Here is a 21467-nt window from a genome sequence, read left to right as displayed (position 1 = left end):
GCACGCCCAGCGGCCGACGATGACAACGGGGGCAGTTGATCACGCATCACGTAGTGGACACCCACGTGAGGGGGAAGGCCCTCTCGGTGGTGTACACGAATGAGCCGGTCTCTATGGAGAGCTCCATCCAAACTATGGAGCAGTTGCTTGTTAAGGACAAGTACCAAGTGGTCGGCTTCGACCTCGAGTTCACCAGCGGTCGTGCCGGACACGATCAGAAGGTTGTCATCGCCCAGTTGTGCATGCGACATGACATCCTCATCTACCACTACCACCTGGCCACAAGGCCTTGGAGAGTTTCTCCAGGTTTATCAACAACTCTGACTATAGTTTCGCTATGGTGGACACCACCAATGATCTAAAAGCGCTCAAGGTTTTGGGCTTGACCTGCCAGAATCTTGTCATCATCCATGACCACTACAAGGCCTGGGGCAGCGACAACAACAAACAAAACTCCCTGGTTGACCTCGCCTCGGCCATCATTGACCCCTACTACATGAAGATGAAGGATGAGCGCAAGAAGGACAAGAACGCATGGCACAATGTCTGCATCAGAGACTGGATGAAGAACACATCAAGTACGCGGCCAAGGACGCGTACAGAAGCTACGAGATGTACAGGTGGATCATTGACATGAGGAAGTGTCTTCTTCCTGCCCCAGACGAGGGATCGAGCCACAGAGCAGTGGCGAGAGCGTCGCAAGAAGTAGATGACTAGACGATCGTTTCTCCTAGTTTAGAATGCATGCAATTGTTTATTGAGGTGTGTGCGAATGATCTGTATAGTCACTTATGTAATTGGATATTTATTTCAGTTATATATATATACACAGCCGGTCTATTCTGCTAATATTAGCAGAATAGTTATTCTGATAACACTTCCGCACTGCACGCTCAACAGAAGCGAACTGCATCGTTTGTACGTTGGGCACTGCAATGCTTCACGGGAGAACTGCTTCATTTTCTCGCAGTCCACCCGCGTTTTCTGTGTGGAATCGGGTGTTGCGGGATGATTTAATTTGTTTCTGGATCTCATTTGACCTTTATTCTTTGTAGTTTACAGGAAAAGCGACTAGAATGTTTGCAAATCGAGTGATTTGGCAGACGAGCTTTCTCTGTTCGTTCATGTTCGCGTCAGATGCGACTTTTTTGTGCTCGGATGTTGTTTGTTAGTAAGAATTCTTTTATTGCGTTCGTTTTAATCTATCCATTTACTCTACAATTTGTTAATTTTTAGGAGTTAGTTTTCAATTCCTGTGAATTTGATTGTGTGGGCGGGCGAGCTTCGTCCGCTCCTCTGTTTTTGTTGATTTTTTGGATTTTGTGCGTCGATGCCTTTTTGAATCTTGTAATTATTGTCACTGTTGGTTTGAATTCATTGTATTGCGGGTATAATCCTCATTTTTTGAATTGCAATTTTTAAATAAAAGCTGATGCTGTTCGTCCAGTTGCCGTGTGTTACATGTAATTTTTTGCGGGGTATTTTTCGATAGTTTAGTGGTTGGACAATATTTAGGCGAGTTATGGAAGTGCGAGTGAATTGGCACCTCTGTTAGTCTAGCACATGTCTGGATTTCTACTGCTTTAATTTTATTGTTGTAGTTCTGGCATACGTTGTAGTGCACTGCATTTTCATTAGTAGTGTACTTCGTTGTAGTTGCATTACTGTGGTCATGGCAGCTTATGAGATTTCTCTTTTCTTAAATTGCATTCTGTGTTTTAGAGGACATCATGATATGCACTTTCGTACTACATTAGCAGTTTGGTTAATCTTCTATTCTGCTATTAGAATAGATGGTCCATTATATGCTTGTGTTAGTTGAATAGTTATTATGACAATTTTTTTAAACTGTATACTATGAGAATTCTTTTGAACATCATATGTTAACTGCAAAGTTTTGACCATTCGCATTGCATTGTTACTGTTCAGAGGACTGCTTTTTATATATTTAGGACCACGCTATGTGTTTGAGAGAACTGCATTACTACCATCAGCAACTTGTCTAAAAAGGGTGATAAAATGATGCAGATGAGGTTGCATACTTTAAATAGGCATCGTTCAGATTGTCTGATGGACATAATTTTAAAAGCATACAACTTAAGCAAAGCATTAGAAATTTGCCACCGATGGCTTGCTTCATATTAGACAGCCTACAGTGCAAATATTGTAAACTTCAGGGAGTCTTGTTCTTTGTAGAAAAACACCATGGCCACTTCTACGACCTCAAAGCCATTCTGGGAGACAAAATCTTTCCAACCAGTAGTTATGTTGATGCAGTCTTCAGAGTCGATGTGGTAGTCAGCTTGCATGTCTACATACCCATTCTTGTGTTGTGTCTCCAAAGTAACCTTCCCTGAACTCGGAGCAGGAAATTTTATTGTGGATGGCCGTTTCTACATTTTGGAATGGATGGAAAAAGAATGTTTATAAGTAAACAACAACTGTTTTTCTTTATACTTAGGATGATTTGTTTATGTTGACTTAAATATGTACATATATATGACTACTATTTTAGAAATTAGTTGCAATGTATGAACAAACTTATATACGAAACTGACCTCTAGTTTTACTAGGATATATATTATACTGTAACATGTTTGTACTGCAAGGTCATTTACAGTGTACTTTGCTAGCATGTTAAGAGAACTGCAACACTGGTCTACTGACCCTCTTTTTTGTTTGTGTGTTGGGGTTCTGATCTAACTAGTGTCGATACCTGGTGTGGTACTGAAGAAAAATAGGTGGAACTATCTAGTCTTAATAGCTAACAAATCTGAACAACAATACAAATTCTGTTTGTATTTGTTGACACTACTGAACAAATTGGTGGAAATATACATTCAGATGTGGATTTGCAGCCTAGATTATGTCGAAAATTATGAGGGAAAAAACATACCCAACTTTCCCGCAGGTTTGCGGGTGTGAGGCGATGAAGAAATGGTGCCCGAAACCCCCTGTTGGGTATCATCAGGCACCCGAGCATGTTGCGCCACTCGGTGTTGGTGAGCTCTAGACCCTCTGCGTACACGCATGTGTCCGCTACCAGCGCCATCCTTGCCAAACACCCACACTTACAGTCCATGGCGGGTTTAGTGGAATTTCAGAGAACAGCTGGGGATGCGAGGAACCCTAGATCTACGATTTGAAGAAAAACAGGAACGGGGGGAGGAGTTGTGTCAGTCTGGAGCACGAATGGATAGGTTTTTATGCAACCAATTGAGCAACGGAAGTAATAAATGTTGTGGTTGGTGTTAGGTGGTGGATTGATTTTGATTCAGTGTACGCGAATGCATTTGAGAAGCAACAGGACTGCTTACTTGAATATAGCGAACTGCATTGTCGTATCACAACGAACTGTGGAACGCGTGGTTGGGCCTGTGTTTGTGGAGTGGTATGTGGGATTTTTTTAAATTTTCAGCAGCCTCTCTTTTGCCTGTTGGGCCTGTGTTTGGGGAGCGTAGACGTATTCGGCCCAAGTCGGCCTGTCAGCACGGCTGGTTCCCGATGCGTTGTGTGTGCGCCCTAATGTTTAGTCCCACCTCGCCCGCCGAGGGCGCGCCCGACCTTTTTGTATGCACTGGCGAGGCAGCAGTATTGAACTCCTCTGGTTACTTATTTGGGCGCTTATACACGACGCTCACTTCTCTATGCTCTCTGACCTATGGGCCCATGTGTGCCCGGCCCCATAAATCGTGGCTCAGAACGACTTGCCTGCTGTGGGCGCAGATCTACTACAAGACTGGCTGGGGCCTGGTTGCACCTGGGTGGTCAAATTTTTTCTTTGTACTTTTTCGTCTTGCATATTTTTCAAATGTAGGGGCGTGGACTGCTTAGTAAATCATTTGTGCACTGCATTGATCATGTTTCTGTACTGCATGTTCACATATTCCGCACTACATATACAAGTCGCATTTTCTTTTCGTGTTTTTGCTCTTATGTATTCTTTTTTCTAGTGTACGGCGTGCACTGCTTTGTTGGGTATGTGTGCACTGCATTCGACAGAGTCCTATACTGTATGCGTACACATTTTGCACTGCATGCGTCCTATTTGCGCACTGCATCTTCATCCATTTTGTGCACTACTCGAATCTAATGATACATAAGTAAACAACAGAAAGCAAATGATCACAAGCATTCTGTATGACAAGTTCATCACCAGCAAACTAAGTTCAATAGAAAGCAATCTAACATAATCAAAGTTGATCATTACAAGTGATTTTGCATGACAAGCAAACAAAGTTCAGCAAAAACAAATGATCACAAGCAAACTAACGATACATAAGCAAACAACAGAAAGCAAATTTGATGATAAATCTAAAACGACGCTAGCATTGTTGGCTCTTGGCCGGCACTGTGTGCATCTTCACCAGGTAGCGTCTCCCCATCCCCAGCTGCTCCTAGCGCGTTTCTTGGGGGGCTCCTCCTTCTCCAGCTTTGCACGGCGAAGCCCGTCCATGGTGAGGGTGATGCGGTTCCATATCTCGTACGCTGCGTAGGCGTCCTTTGCCACGTACTCGATGTACCTCATGGACAGAGGCAGGGTGGCCTAGAGCCTGTGTTCATCGTCGGTGATCTTCTTCTTCATATTGTTGTAGTAGTCGTCGATGAGCATGCCGGAGACGTCTCCAAGGGAGTCCAACTCCTTGGTTGCCTCGGGCACCTTCCGCTCCTTCTAGATGTCGATGAAGTTGGCGACCTCTAGATTGACGTGCTCTAGCCTGGTTTTGTCGCCGTCGATGGAGAAGCCAGCAAAGGTGTACCTGAGGTCGGCGAGGAAGTTGTCGAAGACGGTGCACCTTTGAGCGCCGCTCAGTTGGAAGAGCAGCACCGGCTGAGCCTTGCCGATGGAGAGTTGGACGAGGGGCCGGTTTCTGCGTTGCTTCAGGCTCGTTGTTGTACTCGAGATCAATGCCGACAATCTTGTGGCACTGGAGCCTGAGGTGGCACTCGTACTGCGCGAGGGAGATCGCCATCTACTTCTTCTCGTTGGTGTGGATGACGTGCAACTTGGTGTTGCCGTGGGCCTCCACATCCCTGTACTCATCGGAGAACGCCATCGCCGGTAGTAGGGCTTGGTGTTTTCTGTGGAGATCGATGTGATGGAGCAATTTGGTGGCAGCGCAATGGATACTTGTGTTGTTGTGGATGAGAAGGCCTTTGGCAGGGGTCTGAATTTAAAGGGGGGGTGAGGGGGGTGGGATGGCCGCATCGGATGAACTGCACGATCTTGCTGACGATGCGGTTGTGCAGATCGTGGGTTGGTGTTGCGTCTGGGATCGTGGGTTTGTGGTGATGGAACCGCTTGGATTGGGTGGTTGTATGTGAACGTGGTTTTTTTAACATGGTTTTATTTTATTTTTGATCAGTAATTTTTTTTAACCACCACTTTCTGTGCGAACGGGCATTTGTCACGCTTATATTTATCGTACGTGTTCACGGAACTGCATTGGTTATCATACCGCACTGCATTGTCTATCAAAAAGAACTGCATTTTGTCTATAGGTGCGTACTGCACCGTTTTTTGCGTGTCCTTGTTGCAGCCCCTGGAAAAAAGTACAATATATTTTGCTGGGGAGTAGACAGTGTATTTATTCATGCAGGTAATCCGAAACTGAATTGCTTAATATTTCGTACTGCTTCATCTAACCAAATGCACTGCATTTCTCTAGAGCTGCGTACTGCATCTGTTTTTGTGTGTACTTGCTACAGTCCCTGGCACGGGAGGGGGGCGGGTTGGCCCCCCCTTTTTTTGAAGGTAGATTTTTTTCGGATGCGTTATCTTAACACGCGCGTTGTTTTTGAATTTAACTTTTTTACGAAATGCATGTATTTTATTTTGTTTTACTGTTTGAACTTCATTGTTCTTCATAGAGAACTGCATCATGTGCCTTTCGATGTAGTCCGTCTTATTTAGCCGGCCTGTTTTATGTAACCCTTTCCCATGCGGCCTCGTACGTGGCCCTCCCAGGAGATCCCATCACTCCGCTCATAGGGAGAGACACCGAGAAGAAACCCATCTCCTCTCTTGCAGTGTCTCCCGAAGCATCTGTACGTCGAGCAAAATCACTGTCGCCCGCAGCAACTGCCGTCGCCCACGGAACCGCCGCCCCCAAGAGGTCCTTATTCCTGCATTCCGCGTCGCCGTCCGCTCCCCCAGCCCTTCCCGCTCCGCTCCCGCAGCCCTTTCCCGTCCGTTCCCACTGCCGCCCGCACCGCCGCCGTTCATCCCTTTTTTGTGGTATGTTCCCCTTAGCCTCGGTCTTGATCGTCCCCTCGTCTAGTTTTGTGATTCTCATAGTTGCTGTTGCATTTCTTGCTTATGTATTTTTCCATAAGCAGGCGATTTTATCTCGATTTGAAGTCGATACTCGTGTGTGCTCTGTAGGCAGAGCAAGGTGCATCTAGGGTTTCGTCAGATTTCGCCGATTTTGTTGCTTATATCTGTCACTTCGTCCTTGTGCTGCAGGCAAACGCCATGTCTTCGCCGAACAGAGTGGGAGGAGGAGTTTAGGGTATGTGGACTGCTTATTTTTGGCTTTGTTTATTTTGTTTGATGTTTATCTAGTTTCCTAATTCATCATGCATATTTGTTTATGCTATGTTATTTGTCAGAGTTCCTTTGCATTATTTGTCATGTGATGTTTTGTAATTTCTGTTTCTGTTTTTTAATCCAGTAGGTGATTGCAGTGGTCATAATGATACACCAATTGGCTCTCGTTGTCCTGGTGGTAAAGATCATGGTGGTGAGGGAGGACATCAAGTGAATTCGCCAATTGAATCTTCTCCCGTAAGTGTGGCCCCTCCTTCCGGTATGCGAATGCTTTGTTTATTTTGTGTATGCTGCTTACTTGATGTTGTACAAATTGGCGTTTCCTTGCTGTATCTAGTCTGGCATTTTGTTGGGAACAAACGTGAAGTTAGTGTATGCAGCACTGCATTTATTTGTATATGTGAACTCCACTATATGTATGTGTGAACTGCATTGTTGTTTTATTCAAGTTTTTTTTTACAATTCATTAATTTTTATTTAGCTTATGATTGGAGCACTGCATTTATTATGTGTCTAAGTGTACTGCATTTGTTCTTTTTGTGCACTTTTGAACGACCATAGTTAAACTTCATTTTGACGCAGTGTCTGTTTTCCATGCTCGGGCGTCTGGGTTTGAGGAGGTTACTCAATTGATTGTCCATTATTTTGCAGAGGGTGATGTTGGTGTGAGCTTTGACCAGAGACATCCCGTCTTGTATGAAACACAATCACAGTGTTTTGATGGTACAGAGGAAGTTACACAGGAGTGGATGGTCTCGGAACAACTTCGTGCATATGAATTGAAGCAAAGCAAGAAGAAGTTGAGGTTTGAAAGTGACTCAAAAGAGTGTGCGGAGAAGGAGAAGCAGAGGAGAGCTGCAGATGGTGCCAGGGGTGCCAAAATTTTCAAAGTGAAGCAGCCTGCTTTGCAGAAGAAGAGGCTGAGTTCTGTTGCTGAGGAAGGTGGTACTCCTCGGCGGAGTCCACGTGTTGCTGGCATGAACAAGAATCTTGGTAAGAGAACTGCTGAAGCTGGTAGAAAGGATCCTCAGCGCAAGCGACTGCATGTCAGTGAAGGTCTGACGATGACGACTTTGTGCTTGCTGATTTTGTGAGGGATGTTCATACTGGTAGACGCAAAGACTGTGGTTCATCTAAGAGTCTACCCAAGCGTGCCCGTGATGATGGCGATGAAGGTGTTGGTGCTGACTCTGGCGAGGAGGCGGATATTGTTCCAAAGGTTTGTTGAAGTGGACTGCATTTGTTTCCTTTCATTGTCATTCTATCTGTGTTTTCTCTGTCTCTTTTTTGGCTAATCTTCTAATGTGGACTGCATTCTCTTTACACAGAGGAAGAAGTCTAGTAAGAGCAATGCAACTGAAGATGATGCTGAGGGAGATGATTCTCGATTTAACAAGACCATATGTTTGTCGCTTCCCACTGTTTGCAAGGCTGCTGCTTTATTGAAAGACGCACACTGTAGTCATGTTCAAGATGCTGGATTTGGTGTTGTCTTTGAACTGACAGTAAAGAAAAATGTGTCGCGCATTCCTATGTGCTATCTGATGGGAGTGATTGACCCTGCCACCATGATAATGGACTTTGGGAATGGCAGGGTTCTTCGAATCAATCGTGATGCAGTTCATCACATTTTGATTTACCTATGGGACGTCACAATTTGGTGTGCCCCGGGCCTGCAGTTTGTTTGGGTAGGGTTGCTGCAATGGTAGAGAACATGGATTATGCGGCTATGGTGCAGATGGAATTTTGTCAGCTTGTTGTTGATGAGTTTCAGGCAGCTATGGTGAGGTGGCAAACAGAAGGCAGCAAGCAGAATTGTGCACAGGGCTGTGCCATTGTCCCCCTGATTATGTATCTTGATTGCTTGAAGCTTCGCAAATTTTCAGTTATGCACACGTTGATGCCACGTGCGTCATAAATGACGACCAAGGACCTAATTAAGTTATACAATGAGGATGTGCTTGTCAAGGGAAAGATTTACTAGGAAACTTACAAAATTAGGAAGCTGTCGGTTAGTGCATCTGAGTTTTTAATATCAGATTTTTTTAAAAGGTGTAGTCATTATAAATCTGAACTTTTTAGTACTCACATGTCTACTTCTATTTGCTTCTTGTCTTTTTTTGTAGTGGAAGGCGTCAGGTGATATTGTGTACAACCGTCCTGCTGCAGTTCTATGTGGCAGCTCTGATGCGGGGCCTAGCACTCATGCTAGGTTTTATGAGCCTATTTGTAGCCAGCTTCCTGCTTGTGATGATGAGGTGCCGTGTACTCGTGGTTTCACGGCTCGTCAGATGTTTGACAATAGAAGCTCTTCTAAACAGACATTTGTTGGCGGCAAAAAAAAAGAGGAGATTGATGAGCTTCTTCTGGATGTTTTGAAGTTGACTGAAGATTTGCCAACCTCTGGTGACAGGTTGAGGACAGTTGCTGGTTTTTTCCCTATTGGCTATGGCCCACGAGATGAAGATATTGTTGCTGCTCACAATTTTGATTGCGACGTGGTTGAAAGCCTGAAGATTGCAGTGACGAATATTCGGTCTTAGTATGCTCAGTTGAAACATTCACAGGAAGAAAAATGTGGTCGCTATGAGAAGGATGCTGAGCATTTTTTGGATGAAATGTACCGTCAGGACGCTGGCGTCGGCGCTGATAATGTACGTTCTAAGTTTTTTGTGCCTCTGAACCTCTTTTGTGTATTATGTGGACTGATCCTCACTATTTGTTTTTTGTGATAGGCTGGAGTGGAATCTTCTGGTGTCCATGGATCTAGGGACGATGGAATTGGTCAAGTACAAGTACTTCTGCCATGTTTGTTTCTACCATGCGTCTGTCTTCTTGAACTTGCATCTTTTGCTTTCCTTTTTATTGTATTTTTTGTGTACTTCACGATTGTAAAGTGTGTACTGCTTGTGCATAGTTGAAGTTTTTTTCTTTTTTGGTCGTTACCATCTTATTTTCGTTTTTGGTTTGTTCTATGCCTGTAGACTGGAGTTGCTGCTTGTGATGTGCACAGTGATTCCTACGATGGCTCTGGGAAGGATGAGGACTTGGCTGGTGCATCGTCCCCTCCGGATGTTGTAGCTGATAAGGTATAGTTGAATTACTTTTTCTGGTAGTGGGTTTTAATCTAATTTTCTATTGTTGTTATAAGCTTTATTTACGTTGTTCTGTTCACTCATATGCATTTCTTTTACATATGTGAGCTACATAGTTTTATTGTGTGAGCTTCAGTCTTTGACAGAAGTGAACTGCGGTTCTTTTCGCATACGTGGGCCGCAGTCTTTTACATGTGTAAGCTTCAGTATTTAACAGAGCTGAACAGCAGTGTTTGACAAAGTGAACTGCAGTTCTTTTTACATATATGTACTACAGTTATTTGGCAAATGTGGGTTGCAGTTATTTTTGCATATATGGACTGCAGTTGTTTTGCATATGTGGACTGCAGTCTTTGACATAAGTGACCTACATGTTGTTGTGTTAATAATCCCCACGCTCATTTGTGTCATTGTGTCTTTTTTAGACTTTTCACAGGCTGGAGATGAAAACGTAGAAGTTCATGTTGATGTGAACCAGGGGGATTATGCTGTTGCGGGCGGTGGCAATGTTGATGCTTCTGTATCGGTTGCCGTCGACAGTGGAGAACCATCTGTAGCTCAGGAATCCCACTATGCTGTTTCCCCTAGTCGGCACGAAGATTATGATTTTGGCATTGAAAAGCCGCTGGAGAATGTCGTTCCTGCTGGTAGAGTTGCTACTTCTCCTGTTTGTCGGCGGCCAGCGATGTTCCTGCTGTATTCAGAATGGAGCCTCATGTAGCTGAAGTATATAAGGATGTCGCGGTTGACCACACTGTTGTAAATCCAGAGAATGATGATGTTGCTACAGAAGGGCAGTCCAATGAGGTTGTGGTGGATTCGTCGCAACCTAGCGAAGTAACTGTTTTCGTCAGCTCTGAAGAACAACAACATGAAGACTCTGACACTGAAGGCAAGAGTTTTGTTTCAAACAGTGCAGTTGAAGTTTTTCTCATTCATTTTGTTTAATTACTATGATAGCTGTATTAGATGTTTAACGATAAGTGAAACTTGATCTTTTGTTGGTGATTTTCAAAATAGCTAGCAGAATTTCCATGTCTTAATATTGAACTTCATTCCTTGGATAAGTGAACTTCATCTTTTTTATTACACACGCCGAACTTCCTGTTGTTACACCATTGAGCATTGATCCAGCTCTTCTGAGAAGATACAATGAGTTGTACACTACTGTTACGAGGGCTCGGAAGGACAAGAAGAAGAAGTATGGCTTTTTAAAAATTGTTTTGTTCATATGTATTTTCTAATTTCAGTATTTACCCTTTTTTGTTGTAGTTATTTTTTAGTATCTTATGTTCAAGTTTTTCAAAAAAATTCAGGGACATGGTTGCTTTTAAAACTGAGTTGGCTGATATTACCATTGGAGAAGTTGGTCAATCTTTTTGGGATAAAGGGATGCTCACTATAGGCCTTGTAGATCTCGGGGTTTCTTTGCTGGTAGATAAGTTTAAGGGATCTCCGACAATGGTTGTCACGTACCATATTTGTGTAAGCATGCAGAAATTTTTGTTTTATTTTTTGATTTTGTTTTCTGATTTCGTGTGACGATCTGTTTGCTTGAGCACTTTCTTTTTTGGTTTTGTTTTGGCAGACAAGTATTTGGCATGGTGGTACTGTAGGCAGGAGTGTTAAAATGATGTTCTCTTCAAAAGCCGAGGAGCGTGTTGATAAAAAAGATATGGTGAGTAACGTTTTTATGTGTCAAAAACCATTTTTTGTGTGTTGGTTTTTATAGTGTTCTGTTTCTTCTTCTTGTAATAATTTTATTTATTTTTGTACTTCCAACAGGTCCTGTTTGCAACATTTGATCCGCCAGAGACGAGGGATGGCGTTGGTCATTATTGTGTAGTTGCCTTAAATTTGAAAGAAAGGCGGTTTGAATTTCTTGACTCGCTCAATAAAGCTGGCAGCCCTGATGCGATCAGAATATTTAGGAGGATGGTTAAAAATATCAAGCGTGCATGGAAAGAAGGTAGCTCAAGTTCTGATGAGCCGCTAAATCCTCCTACACTTGATGGATTTGTGTTGAAACATGCATTGTTCCAATTCAGCCAAATGGGTGTGTTCCGTACAGCCCCTCTCCACCATACTGCTCAAGTTTTTTTCCTTTTGTGAAACTGATGTTTTTTGTTCTTTTATTACATTCATGATTGTGGATTCTATATGTTTCAATTCTTGCACACTTTGGATGGTGTTCGAGTTGCTCAGTTTGGGGTGGGGCACATTGGCTACATCAGAAAGGCCATGTTGTATGGTTGGCTCACATCGAGAAAGTGTTCCCTTGATTTAACATCACTTTTAATTTTTGCAGATAAAGGTTGTTTTAGTGAACTTCTTTATTTCCATTATTTATTTTTTTGTCTACTGCTTGCTTCCGCTTCTTAAGGTCTTTTTTACTAGTGTGTTTAGTTAAATGCGTGATTTAGAATGGATGGCTATATTTTTGTTGTGTTAGTGAGCTGCATTTGTTGTTGACAAGCTAGCTGCATTTATTTTGGGGCAAGTGAGTTGCATTGTTCTTTATAAGTGGGCTGCATTGTTGTAGACAGGTGGGCTGCATTGTTGTAGACAAATGGGCTGCATTCTCTTCTTTAGTGAACTGCGTTTTTTTATATTGTTGACATGTATTGGTTTTGTATTTTGTGTTGAGTGTTTCCATGTTTTTTCTACATGTTTTTAGGTTTTGATGGGTGTCTTCATGAAGGTTGTACATCACTGTTTGAGTCCCAGGGTTCTGATGTAGTTATGGAGGATTGTGCCATTGAAATCTCTCCAGATAATTCTGGTTATTTGGCTGGAGATTGTTTGAACACATATGTGGCATATGGAACTGATGGTAAAAGTGTTGCTCGACCTAGCTCTCTAAACGAGGTATTTGATGTTGATGATGATGATTTTGTTACGCTGTGCCCACGCGTCACTAGGACTAGGAGTGCAGCAATGAATCGTCCTGTGGATAAGGCTGAAGTATTTTCGAACAAGAGGGCAGGAGAGAGGGCTCTTAAGTTGAGATGCTCTATAGAGAAATTGAAGCCTTCGAGGTTCAAATATATTGATGAGGCGAGGAAAATAAAGAATCTCGTTCTTAGCAAAGATTTTGTTACCAAATACCATGAGTAAGTTTTATGTGTGTGCCCTTCATCCTTTTTGCGAGTTTTGTTTTTAATTTTATTTCTATCGATCCCATCTGTGTATGTTTACTGGAGGAATGCGTTCTTTATGGTGAATAATCCTTTTGGTGATGTCGAAAATTACAATGTTGATTATATCTATAAGACATTTGCCAAAGGAACTTTAATGGACTCGTATCTCATGGATTTTGTCATCAGGTACTGGAAGCAAGACCCTGAAATGGGTTTAGTTTATCGTTCTGGTGAACGTGTGCTACTTTCACCTTTATTTATCATGGTAAACGTGTGCTGTCATTTTTTCACTTGTACTATTTTTTTCATGTCCATGCGTGCATGCATGTTTTATTCTTTTTTTCATGTCCTATTTTTGTTCTTTTTCTATGTAGTATGTTCTTCAAATGGAAACCTTTGTGAAGAAAGATGATGAAGGACACCCTGTGTTGCGAGTTGTGCATACCTAGTTTATTTTAGAAGATGCAGTTAAGCAGTTCAAGGTTTTTGTGAGCAGCAACGAAAACCTGTTGGACGCAAAACTGGTAAGGCCATTGTTTTCCGACATTTATTTTCTGGTTTGTTGCATTTCTTTTTATAGTTATTTTGGAACAGTGGTCCTAGTGCTACGTGTCAAACGAACTTTTCATTTTCATTTTGTTTTTTTATGTGATAGATTATGATGCCGCGCTCCAAGGATGGTCATTATTCCTTATACACGATGAACCAGCATCGCCAGACGATTGATATCCATGACACTAGGAAGTACACTGGCCATCCTGATTTCACGACAAAGTGGCGCAAGACTGACTACCACTCAGATTGCACTGAAGTGGTATGTCATTTTTTCTAGCCAAGTGCAAAGCTTTTTTGTGTTTCTCCTACTACATTTTTTTTATAAACTGCACATGCAATGTTAGCACACATAGCACCACATTTGTTTATATAATGCACTGCAACATATGCGTGATACAACTGCATTTTCTCACACACCCCCCAATCTATGTAAAAAGTGATAAAACGAAATGACCTCACGTGCATTTAAAAGAGGGACTGTCTAGACGTTGAGAAGAACTTTGTATTTTTTCGGTTCGTCTGAATAGTTATTGATCTGTGATGTGTGTTATTTTACTTTGTGCTGCCTTGTTGCCAGATGAGGAGGATGACCCAGCTGCTGAAGGCGTTTTATGGTGAAAAGTTGTATAAATCTAAGAACCATCCTGACTGGGTTAAATTGGCAGAGAAGCCCTCTTACCCGGTCGTGCTAGCGCAAGGAACAAACGAGTGTGGAATCTATGTTCTGAGGGTGACGCAGTTGTATGACGGCCAACGTCTAGTCGACAAAATTGTCAAATCTGACGTAATACCTTCTCTGTTTCTTCTTTTCTTGTTTCTTTTTTTCTTTTTTTTTCACTTTTTGTTCTTATGACAACCTTTTTTTTAATCATTGGTCAGCATTTTTTTAATTTTCTTTCAGCCTGCTGTTGAAGATTGGAAGGCGGAGTACATTTTCCAGCTGCTATTCAGTCCTTCGAACATGTTGTATCATGAAGACATGCCGCTTGAGCTACGAGATCTGATTACGAACCTCGGGCTTACTTCCCTGTCGCAGTCGCTGACGCAGTAACTAGGGTTCATGTTGTGTACTGTGTGCTGTCTAAGGTAGATAATGTATGAAAAGACTTTTTCTCTATTTTTGTGTTTCGTCTCCTTTTTGCAGTAGCGTATATGGACGAATTTGTGTGTGTATTTTATTTTATATAAATAACTCATACAGTATATATATGTATATATTTTTTATTTTGTTGACCACCACGTTCTGTGCGCATTGTCATTTGTCACGCTTATATGTATCGTACGTGTCCCGGAAACTGCATTGCATGTGATGCCGAACTTCTTTGTCTAACAAAAAGCACTGCATTTGTCTATAGGTTTGTACTGCACCTGTATTTTTGCTGTACTTGCTGCAGCCCCTGTATTCATGTATGTATTCCGAAACTGCATTGCTTATGATACTGCACTACTTTTTGTCTAACAAAATGCACTTCGTTGTATAGAGTTACGTCCTGCATTTGTTTTTTTGCATGTACGGTAGGGGGGTTGGGGGGCCCCCCACATTTTTTATTTGTCTATAGGTTTGTACTGCACCTGTGTTCCCTGTACTTGCTGCAGCCCCTATATTTGTGTATTGTCGGGGATATCGTGCGACATATGCCAGGGGTGGCTTAACATGGATGGGGACAAGAGTACGTCGCCGGGCTCTAGAGGCGGGAGTAAGCGAGACCCGATACACCTGCGAATCTTACCCAGGTTCGGGACTCTCCTAGGAGATAACACCCCTAGTCCTGCTTTGCGGGGTCTCCGCATGATCACTATCTCAACAAGGTAGCTACAAGATTGCTCCTTGAGCTGTTTGGCTAGAGGAGGAATAAGAGCAAGGCTAGCCCTGCTTCACTCTCTCTATGTGGGTGTGTGGCAACTAAGATTTTGAGCCCTTTGCATGGGTGACCTGGGGGTTTTATATAGGCCTACCCCCAGGGGTACAATGGTAATCCAGCCGGGTGTAAGACCCGGTCGTCGGTGTCTCTGGCCGCCGGTTTCTCCGCCTACTACTGGGGCCCATCGCCTGGTGGGTCCCACCGGCTACCGCGATCTCGGCCGACAAGTAGGGCCCGCCGCCTGCGCGCCATGCTGACTGCTTTATACAGTAGCCTCGCCCTTGATGAATGAGCTTTGTCGGGTGGAGCATGGCTACAGTCCCGCCGCCTGGCGGGCGATCACTTTAGCCACACCCCATCCTATCTTGTTAATGGCGCACAAACTCCAATGGGGGCAGGGCCGCCTGCTAGGAGTCGGCCCGCCCCCGCGCCGCTAGCTCGGGGTTCGCCGCCTTCTGGTACCTCATGGACAGGTAGGGCCCGCCGCCCGCGGGACGTACTGACCGCCCTCGTGGGAGCATGGCTCCCTCTGCCATGGATGATGTCATGGGCTACGCGGCAACAGTGTCGCGCCGGGCAAGCAGTGTCCGCCTGGTACACCACACCGTGGCCACGATCTGCCCTACATTTGGGGGTGGCAGGCTGCACTGTAGCCACGCACTGTGTTGTCGCGGTAATGAGGTGCTAATTTTGAGGGGACGAGGGGTCCTCCTGCTAGGAGTCGGCCTCCCTCGTGGCCACCTTCCGGGTTCCGCCACTTTCTAGTAGCCGGCCGCTTGGACCAGGCGGCCCAAGAAGGCAGTTGTTCGTCCAGGAGGTGTGAGGGGCGCAGTCGGCCCCGATGTCTTGAAATACCACGGGGGTGCTGATGAGGCTACCTGTGGTTATTTACTCCGACATGCATGTATTCAGAAACTGCGTTGTTTATGATACTGCACTGCTTTTGTCTAAACAAATGCACTTCATTGTATAGAGTTGCGTCCTACATTTTTTGTTTTTCTTTTGCTTGTACGTGATGCAACCATTGTCACGTCGCTTCCCTGTCTATCTTAGGGGTGTGGCTCTGGGGTTGGAAAAACAGAATGTCCGCACTACGCCTGTCAATGAAGCGCACTGCATGCGTTAACGAGAGGCCGAACAAGGGGGTGGGAGGGGGGTCACGACCCCCTCCCACCCCCTGATAGGCTGAGCCGAAACAAGCCGGAGCAGGCGGCGACGCGGCGTGCCGCGGTGCTGCATATGTAGGCAAGTCCGTCACACCCCTTTGCCTCCCTGTCTATCTTAGGGGCGTGGCTCTAGGGTTGCGTGCGGCCTAGGGTTGGAAAAACGGAATGTCCGCACTGCGCTTGTTAACCAAGCGCACTGCGTGCGTTAGCGCGAGGCCGAGCAGGGGGTGGGAGGGGGGTCGTGACCCCCCTCCCCACCTCGCTGCGAGGCCGAGTCTGGAACGAGCCGGAGCAGGCAGCGACGCCGCGTGCCGCGGCGCCACATGCGTAGGCGAGTCCGTCACACCCCTCCTCCTCCCTGTCTATCTTAGGGGTGTGGCTCTCGGGTTGCGTGCGCCCTAGGGTTGGAAAAACAGAATGTCCGCACTACGCGTGTCAACCAAGTGCACAACGTGCGTTAGCGCGAGGCCGAGCAGGGGGTGGGAGGGGGGTCGTGACCCCCCTACCCACCCCCCTGCGAGGCCGAGCCTGGAACGAGCCGGAGCAGGCGAGTCTGTCACACCCCTCCTCCTCCCAGTCTATCTTAGGGGTGTGGCTCTGGGGTTGCGTGCGTCCTAGGGTTAGAAAAAACAGAATGTAGCACTGCGCCTGTCAACCAAGCGCACTGCATGCGTTAGCGCGAGGCCGAGCAGGGGGGTGGGATGGGGGTCGTGACCCCCCTCCCCACCCCCTGCGAGGCCGAGCCTGGAACGAGCCGGAGCAGGCGGTGACGCGGCGTGCCGCGGCGCCGCATGCGTAGGCGAGTCCGTCACACCCCTCCTCCTCCCTGTCTATCTTAGGGTTGTGGCTCTGTGGTTGCGTGCGTCCTAGGGTTGGAAAAACAGAATGTCCGCATTGCGCTTGTCAACCAAGCGCACTACATGCGTTAGCGCGAGGCCGAGCAGGGGGGTGGGAAGGGGGGTCCTGCGAGGCCGAGCCTGGAACAAGCCGGAGCAGGCGGCGACGCGGCGTGCCGCGGCGTCGCATGCGTAGGCGAGTCCGTCACACCCCTCCTCCTCCCTGTCTATCTTAGGGGTGTGGCTCTGGGGTTGCGTGCGTCCTAGGGTTGGAAAACAGAATGTCCGCACTGCGCCTGTCAACCAAGCGCACTGCGAGTGTTAGCGCGATACCGAGTAGGGGGGTGGGAGGGCCCATCCCCCTGCGAGGCCAAGTCTGGAACAAGCCGGATCAGGCGGCGATGTGGCATGCCGCAGCGCCGCATGCGTAGGGGAGTCCGTCACTCCCCTCCTCCTCTTTGTCTATCTTAGGGGCGAGGCTCTGGGTTGCGTGCGTCCTAGGGTTGGAAAAACAGAATGTCCACATTGCGCCTGTCAACCAACCGCACTCCGTGCGTTAGCGCGAGGCTGAGTAGGGGGTGGGAGGGGGAGTCGTGACCCCCTCCCCACCCGCTGCGAGGCCGATCATGGAACGAGCCGGAGCAGGCAGCGATGCAGCCTGCCGCGGCGCCGCATGCGTAGACGAGTCCGTCACACCCCTCCTCCTCCCTGTCTATCTTAGGGATGTGGCTCTGGGTTGCGTGCGTCCTAGGGATGCAAAAACAGAATGTCCGCACTGCGCCTGTCAAGCAAGCGCACTGCGTGTGTTAGTGCGAGGACGAGCAGGGGATGGGAGGGGGGTCGTGACCCCCTCCCCACCCCCTGTGAGGCCGAGCCTGGAACGTGCCGAAGCAGGCGGCGACGCGGCGTGCCGCGGCGCCGCATGCGTAGGCGAGTCCGTCACATCCCTCCTCCTCCCCGTCTATCTTAGGGGTGTGGCTCTGCGGTTGCGTGCGTCCTAGGGTTGGAAAAACAGAATGTCCGCACTGCACCTGTCAACCAAGGGCACTGCATTCGTTAGCGCGAGGTGGAGCAGGGGGTGGGAGGGGGTCGTGACCCCCTCCCCACCCCCTACGAGGCCGAGCCTGGAACGAGCCGGAGCAGGCGGCGATGCGGCGTGCCGCGGCGCCGCATGCGTTGGCGAGTCCGTCACACTCCTCGTCCTCCCTGTCTATCTTAGGGGTGTGGCTCTGGGGTTGCGTGCGTCCTAGTGTTGGAAAAACAGAATGTCCGCACTACACCTGTCAACCAAGCGTACTGCGTGCGTTAGCGCGAGGCCGAGCAGGGGGGTGGGAGGGGGGTCGTGACCCCCCTCCCCATCCGCTGCGAGGCCGAGCGTGGAACGAGCCGGAGCAGGCGGCGACGCGGCGTGCTACTGCGCGGCATGAGTAGGTGAGTCCGTCACACCCTTCCTCTTCCGTGTCACAGCCCGTGCGCCTGTCAACCAAGCCAGAGTGTGACTAGGGATTGTGTCGTGGTAGCCAAGAGAAAAGATTCGCCAAGTGGATGAGGCAGTTTGACGCGGGCTAGCCGTGGTAGTGTTCTTGATTGGCTGTATAAAAATCGTCTAAGCGAACTGCAATGCTTAATTGACAGCACATCTTCCGTCCCATACCGAACTGCACAACGGACTGTATTTTTTAGGTGGGCGGGTACTGGAGTTGCATGCTAGTTGTGCGTCATTTGGCTTGTTTATTTTGGGCTGTGAGAATTTGTTGGGTCCGTTGGGGTTTAAGACGCATTCGGCCCAAGTTGGCCTGTACGGGTGTTTTCTCTTGTGCTGTGTGTCGGCGGTATCCTTTAGTCCCACCTCGCCCGTGGAGCGCGCGCTCGACCTTTTTATAAGTGCTGGCGAGGCAGCCCTATCGAACTCCTCTGGTTACTTGTTTGGGCGCTTATACACGGCGCTCGCTGCACTTATCTCTCTGACCTGTGGGCCTATGTGTGCCCGGCCCAATGCATCGTGGCTCAGAACGACTCGCCTACTATGGGCGCAGACCTATTACGAGACTGGCTGGGGCCTGGTTGCACCTGGGTGGTCAATTTTTTTTCTGTACTTGAGGCATTTTTTCTTTTGCAGTACATATGTTTCGTGGTAGTACGAATGATGTCATTTGTACTGCTTGTAGCAACGTTGCGGACTGCACTGCGTGTACCAAGTCTTTGTGTTGTGCTGTACACGAGAGTGGCTGCAGCCCCTCCTGTTCTTCATTTAAGCATGTACTGCACTTCATGTATACACTTTGTGAACTGCCTTATATTTCTTCAATGAACCGCATTCACCTTTGTTGAGAATGGTCTGCGGATTGTATTTTTTATAAATATTAATATTAATGGTCTTTTTCTATAAGTACTCTTGTGGACTGCATGTGGACACATGTGTACTGCTTATGTTTACCATTGTGAACTGCATTCACCTTTTCTTTTTTAGGTATGAGTTGTAGTCATAGTACTTGATTTTTTTGTTTAACGTTGTTTTTGAATATGTTTTGTATGTGTGTACTATGTTTTGATATCACACATTAGATTTTTAAAAGTTGTCTAGATACTTGTTCTAATACAAACTCAGCAATCATTACGTAGTGCAATGACATTGTTTTTACAAAGAAACGTTCGATATGAAGCAATGGACATAAGCAAAACCTAGCAGACAGGAAACAAGGAACAATACAAGCACTAAAGTAAAATGAAACTAAACATAGCCCTATTCATTTCTAGTTGCTGTATGGTATTACAGCCTTGTTCTTTTTCTTCTTCGCTTCTTTTTCTCTTTTTGCCCTGTCTAGTCCCATTTATGACATCGTAGATGATTCTCCATGATTCGTAGGTTACGAATGCATCCATTGCTGCATACTTGATAAGCTTGTCTGGTAGTGGGCAAACCCCCCACAATGTATGGTCCTCCTTGGGGTTGATTTTGTTCTTCATGTCATTCTAGTGAATGTCGACCAGCCTGCCAGCAACATCAGCCAAAGAGTCAAACTTCTTTTTATTGTATGAGTCTCTCCATTCCACCTGAATATCAATGTAGTTGTCGGAGTTTATATCCAAGCCAGATAGCTTCAGCTTGTTTTTTTCTCCTTCAATGGCGAATCCGGCGAAGGTGTATTCATCATTCGTGAGGAATTTGTCTAGTTCCATTGGACTGCAAGATGTTTGTATAGACTGGATATAATGAGACAGTACCCATTATTTTTTAGAACCACCACTTGATTTTTCTGAAACTGAAGTGCAATATGAATCCCTGAATCTGTTGCAGTGAGTAGCTGCTAATACTTTGTACAACATAACTAGTAAATCTCATAATAGATTCCATAAACAATGCATGTTTGTGCATGTTTGTTGTCATGAATTGAATTTCATACATGATTTAGATAGTCTGGACTATGATCTTTGAAAGTAGGCAGTAATGGTGGAACAAAACATTTCATACAACGTTTTTTCTATTGTTCAGGTAGATAATTTGTATTTGGTCAAACAAAATAAAACTGCGTGGATTGCTAGATCATCTAATTCAAGAATTGAACACATGAGTTACATGGAGCCAGATGAAAACTGTCAATAAATTCCTATGGCATGGTTTTTAAAAATGAGAACCAAAGTTTATATGATGTCATTTGCAAAGAAGAGAATTTAAAATCAATATTGACAACCAATAGTACAGATTGATAATTATTCTCACTTGTCTTTAGCTGCAGAGATGTGGTAGACAAGGCATTCTTTTTCTACGCATAGCTGGAGCACTGCTGACCGCTGTGGCTTCACGTAGTGCGTGTACTCGACATCAGTGCCGACTAGTTTGACGGGAATTTCGCCGAGCTTCCTCCTGAGCGTGGACAACATCTTGTCCATGTCTTGACCCTTGCTTGTGCAAACGACGTGGAGCTTCTGGTTGTCATGGAGGTCGACGTCGTGGACCTCCCTGGTGTACCTGCGGCGCTGCTTGTACAGAGGTGCATCCGCCATGGCTCTCCTCTACTCTCTCGCGTTTGTTCTGGAGAGAGAGGTTAGTGAAAGGAAGTGGGGAGAAGAAGCTGCAATGGGGGTTTTTGGGGTACGAAGTAGTTGTGTTTTGTCCTCTGCCGTCCTCCGCTCTCTGTGACATGACGTGGGAGTGGTGGAGCGGGGTGGTAGCATGGTGGGGCTGTGTTTTCAGTTACGTCGCAACTGTAGAGAGGTTCTGCTATGAGGAGGTTGTCTTAGTGTGTTGGAAATCCGGAACGT

General features: G+C 46.1%; 1 protein-coding gene across 1 annotated transcript; it reads right to left on the bottom strand.

The window, feature by feature from the left end:
• Positions 1-20177: 20177 nt before the first annotated feature.
• Positions 20178-21209, bottom strand: LOC109768836 (uncharacterized). The gene is made up of 2 exons (XM_020327564.1): positions 20926-21209; positions 20178-20388 (listed from the first exon to the last, which is right to left on the bottom strand). Exons 1-2 carry the CDS (start codon positions 21207-21209, stop codon positions 20178-20180), a joined length of 495 nt encoding a protein of 164 aa, XP_020183153.1.
• Between the last annotated feature and the right edge of the window lie 258 nt (positions 21210-21467).

Source organism: Aegilops tauschii, chromosome 3 (genome assembly GCF_002575655.3).
Source record: "Aegilops tauschii subsp. strangulata cultivar AL8/78 chromosome 3, Aet v6.0, whole genome shotgun sequence".
NCBI classification, from domain to species: domain Eukaryota; kingdom Viridiplantae; phylum Streptophyta; class Magnoliopsida; order Poales; family Poaceae; genus Aegilops; species Aegilops tauschii.
This window is presented reverse-complemented; position numbering and strand designations above follow the sequence as displayed.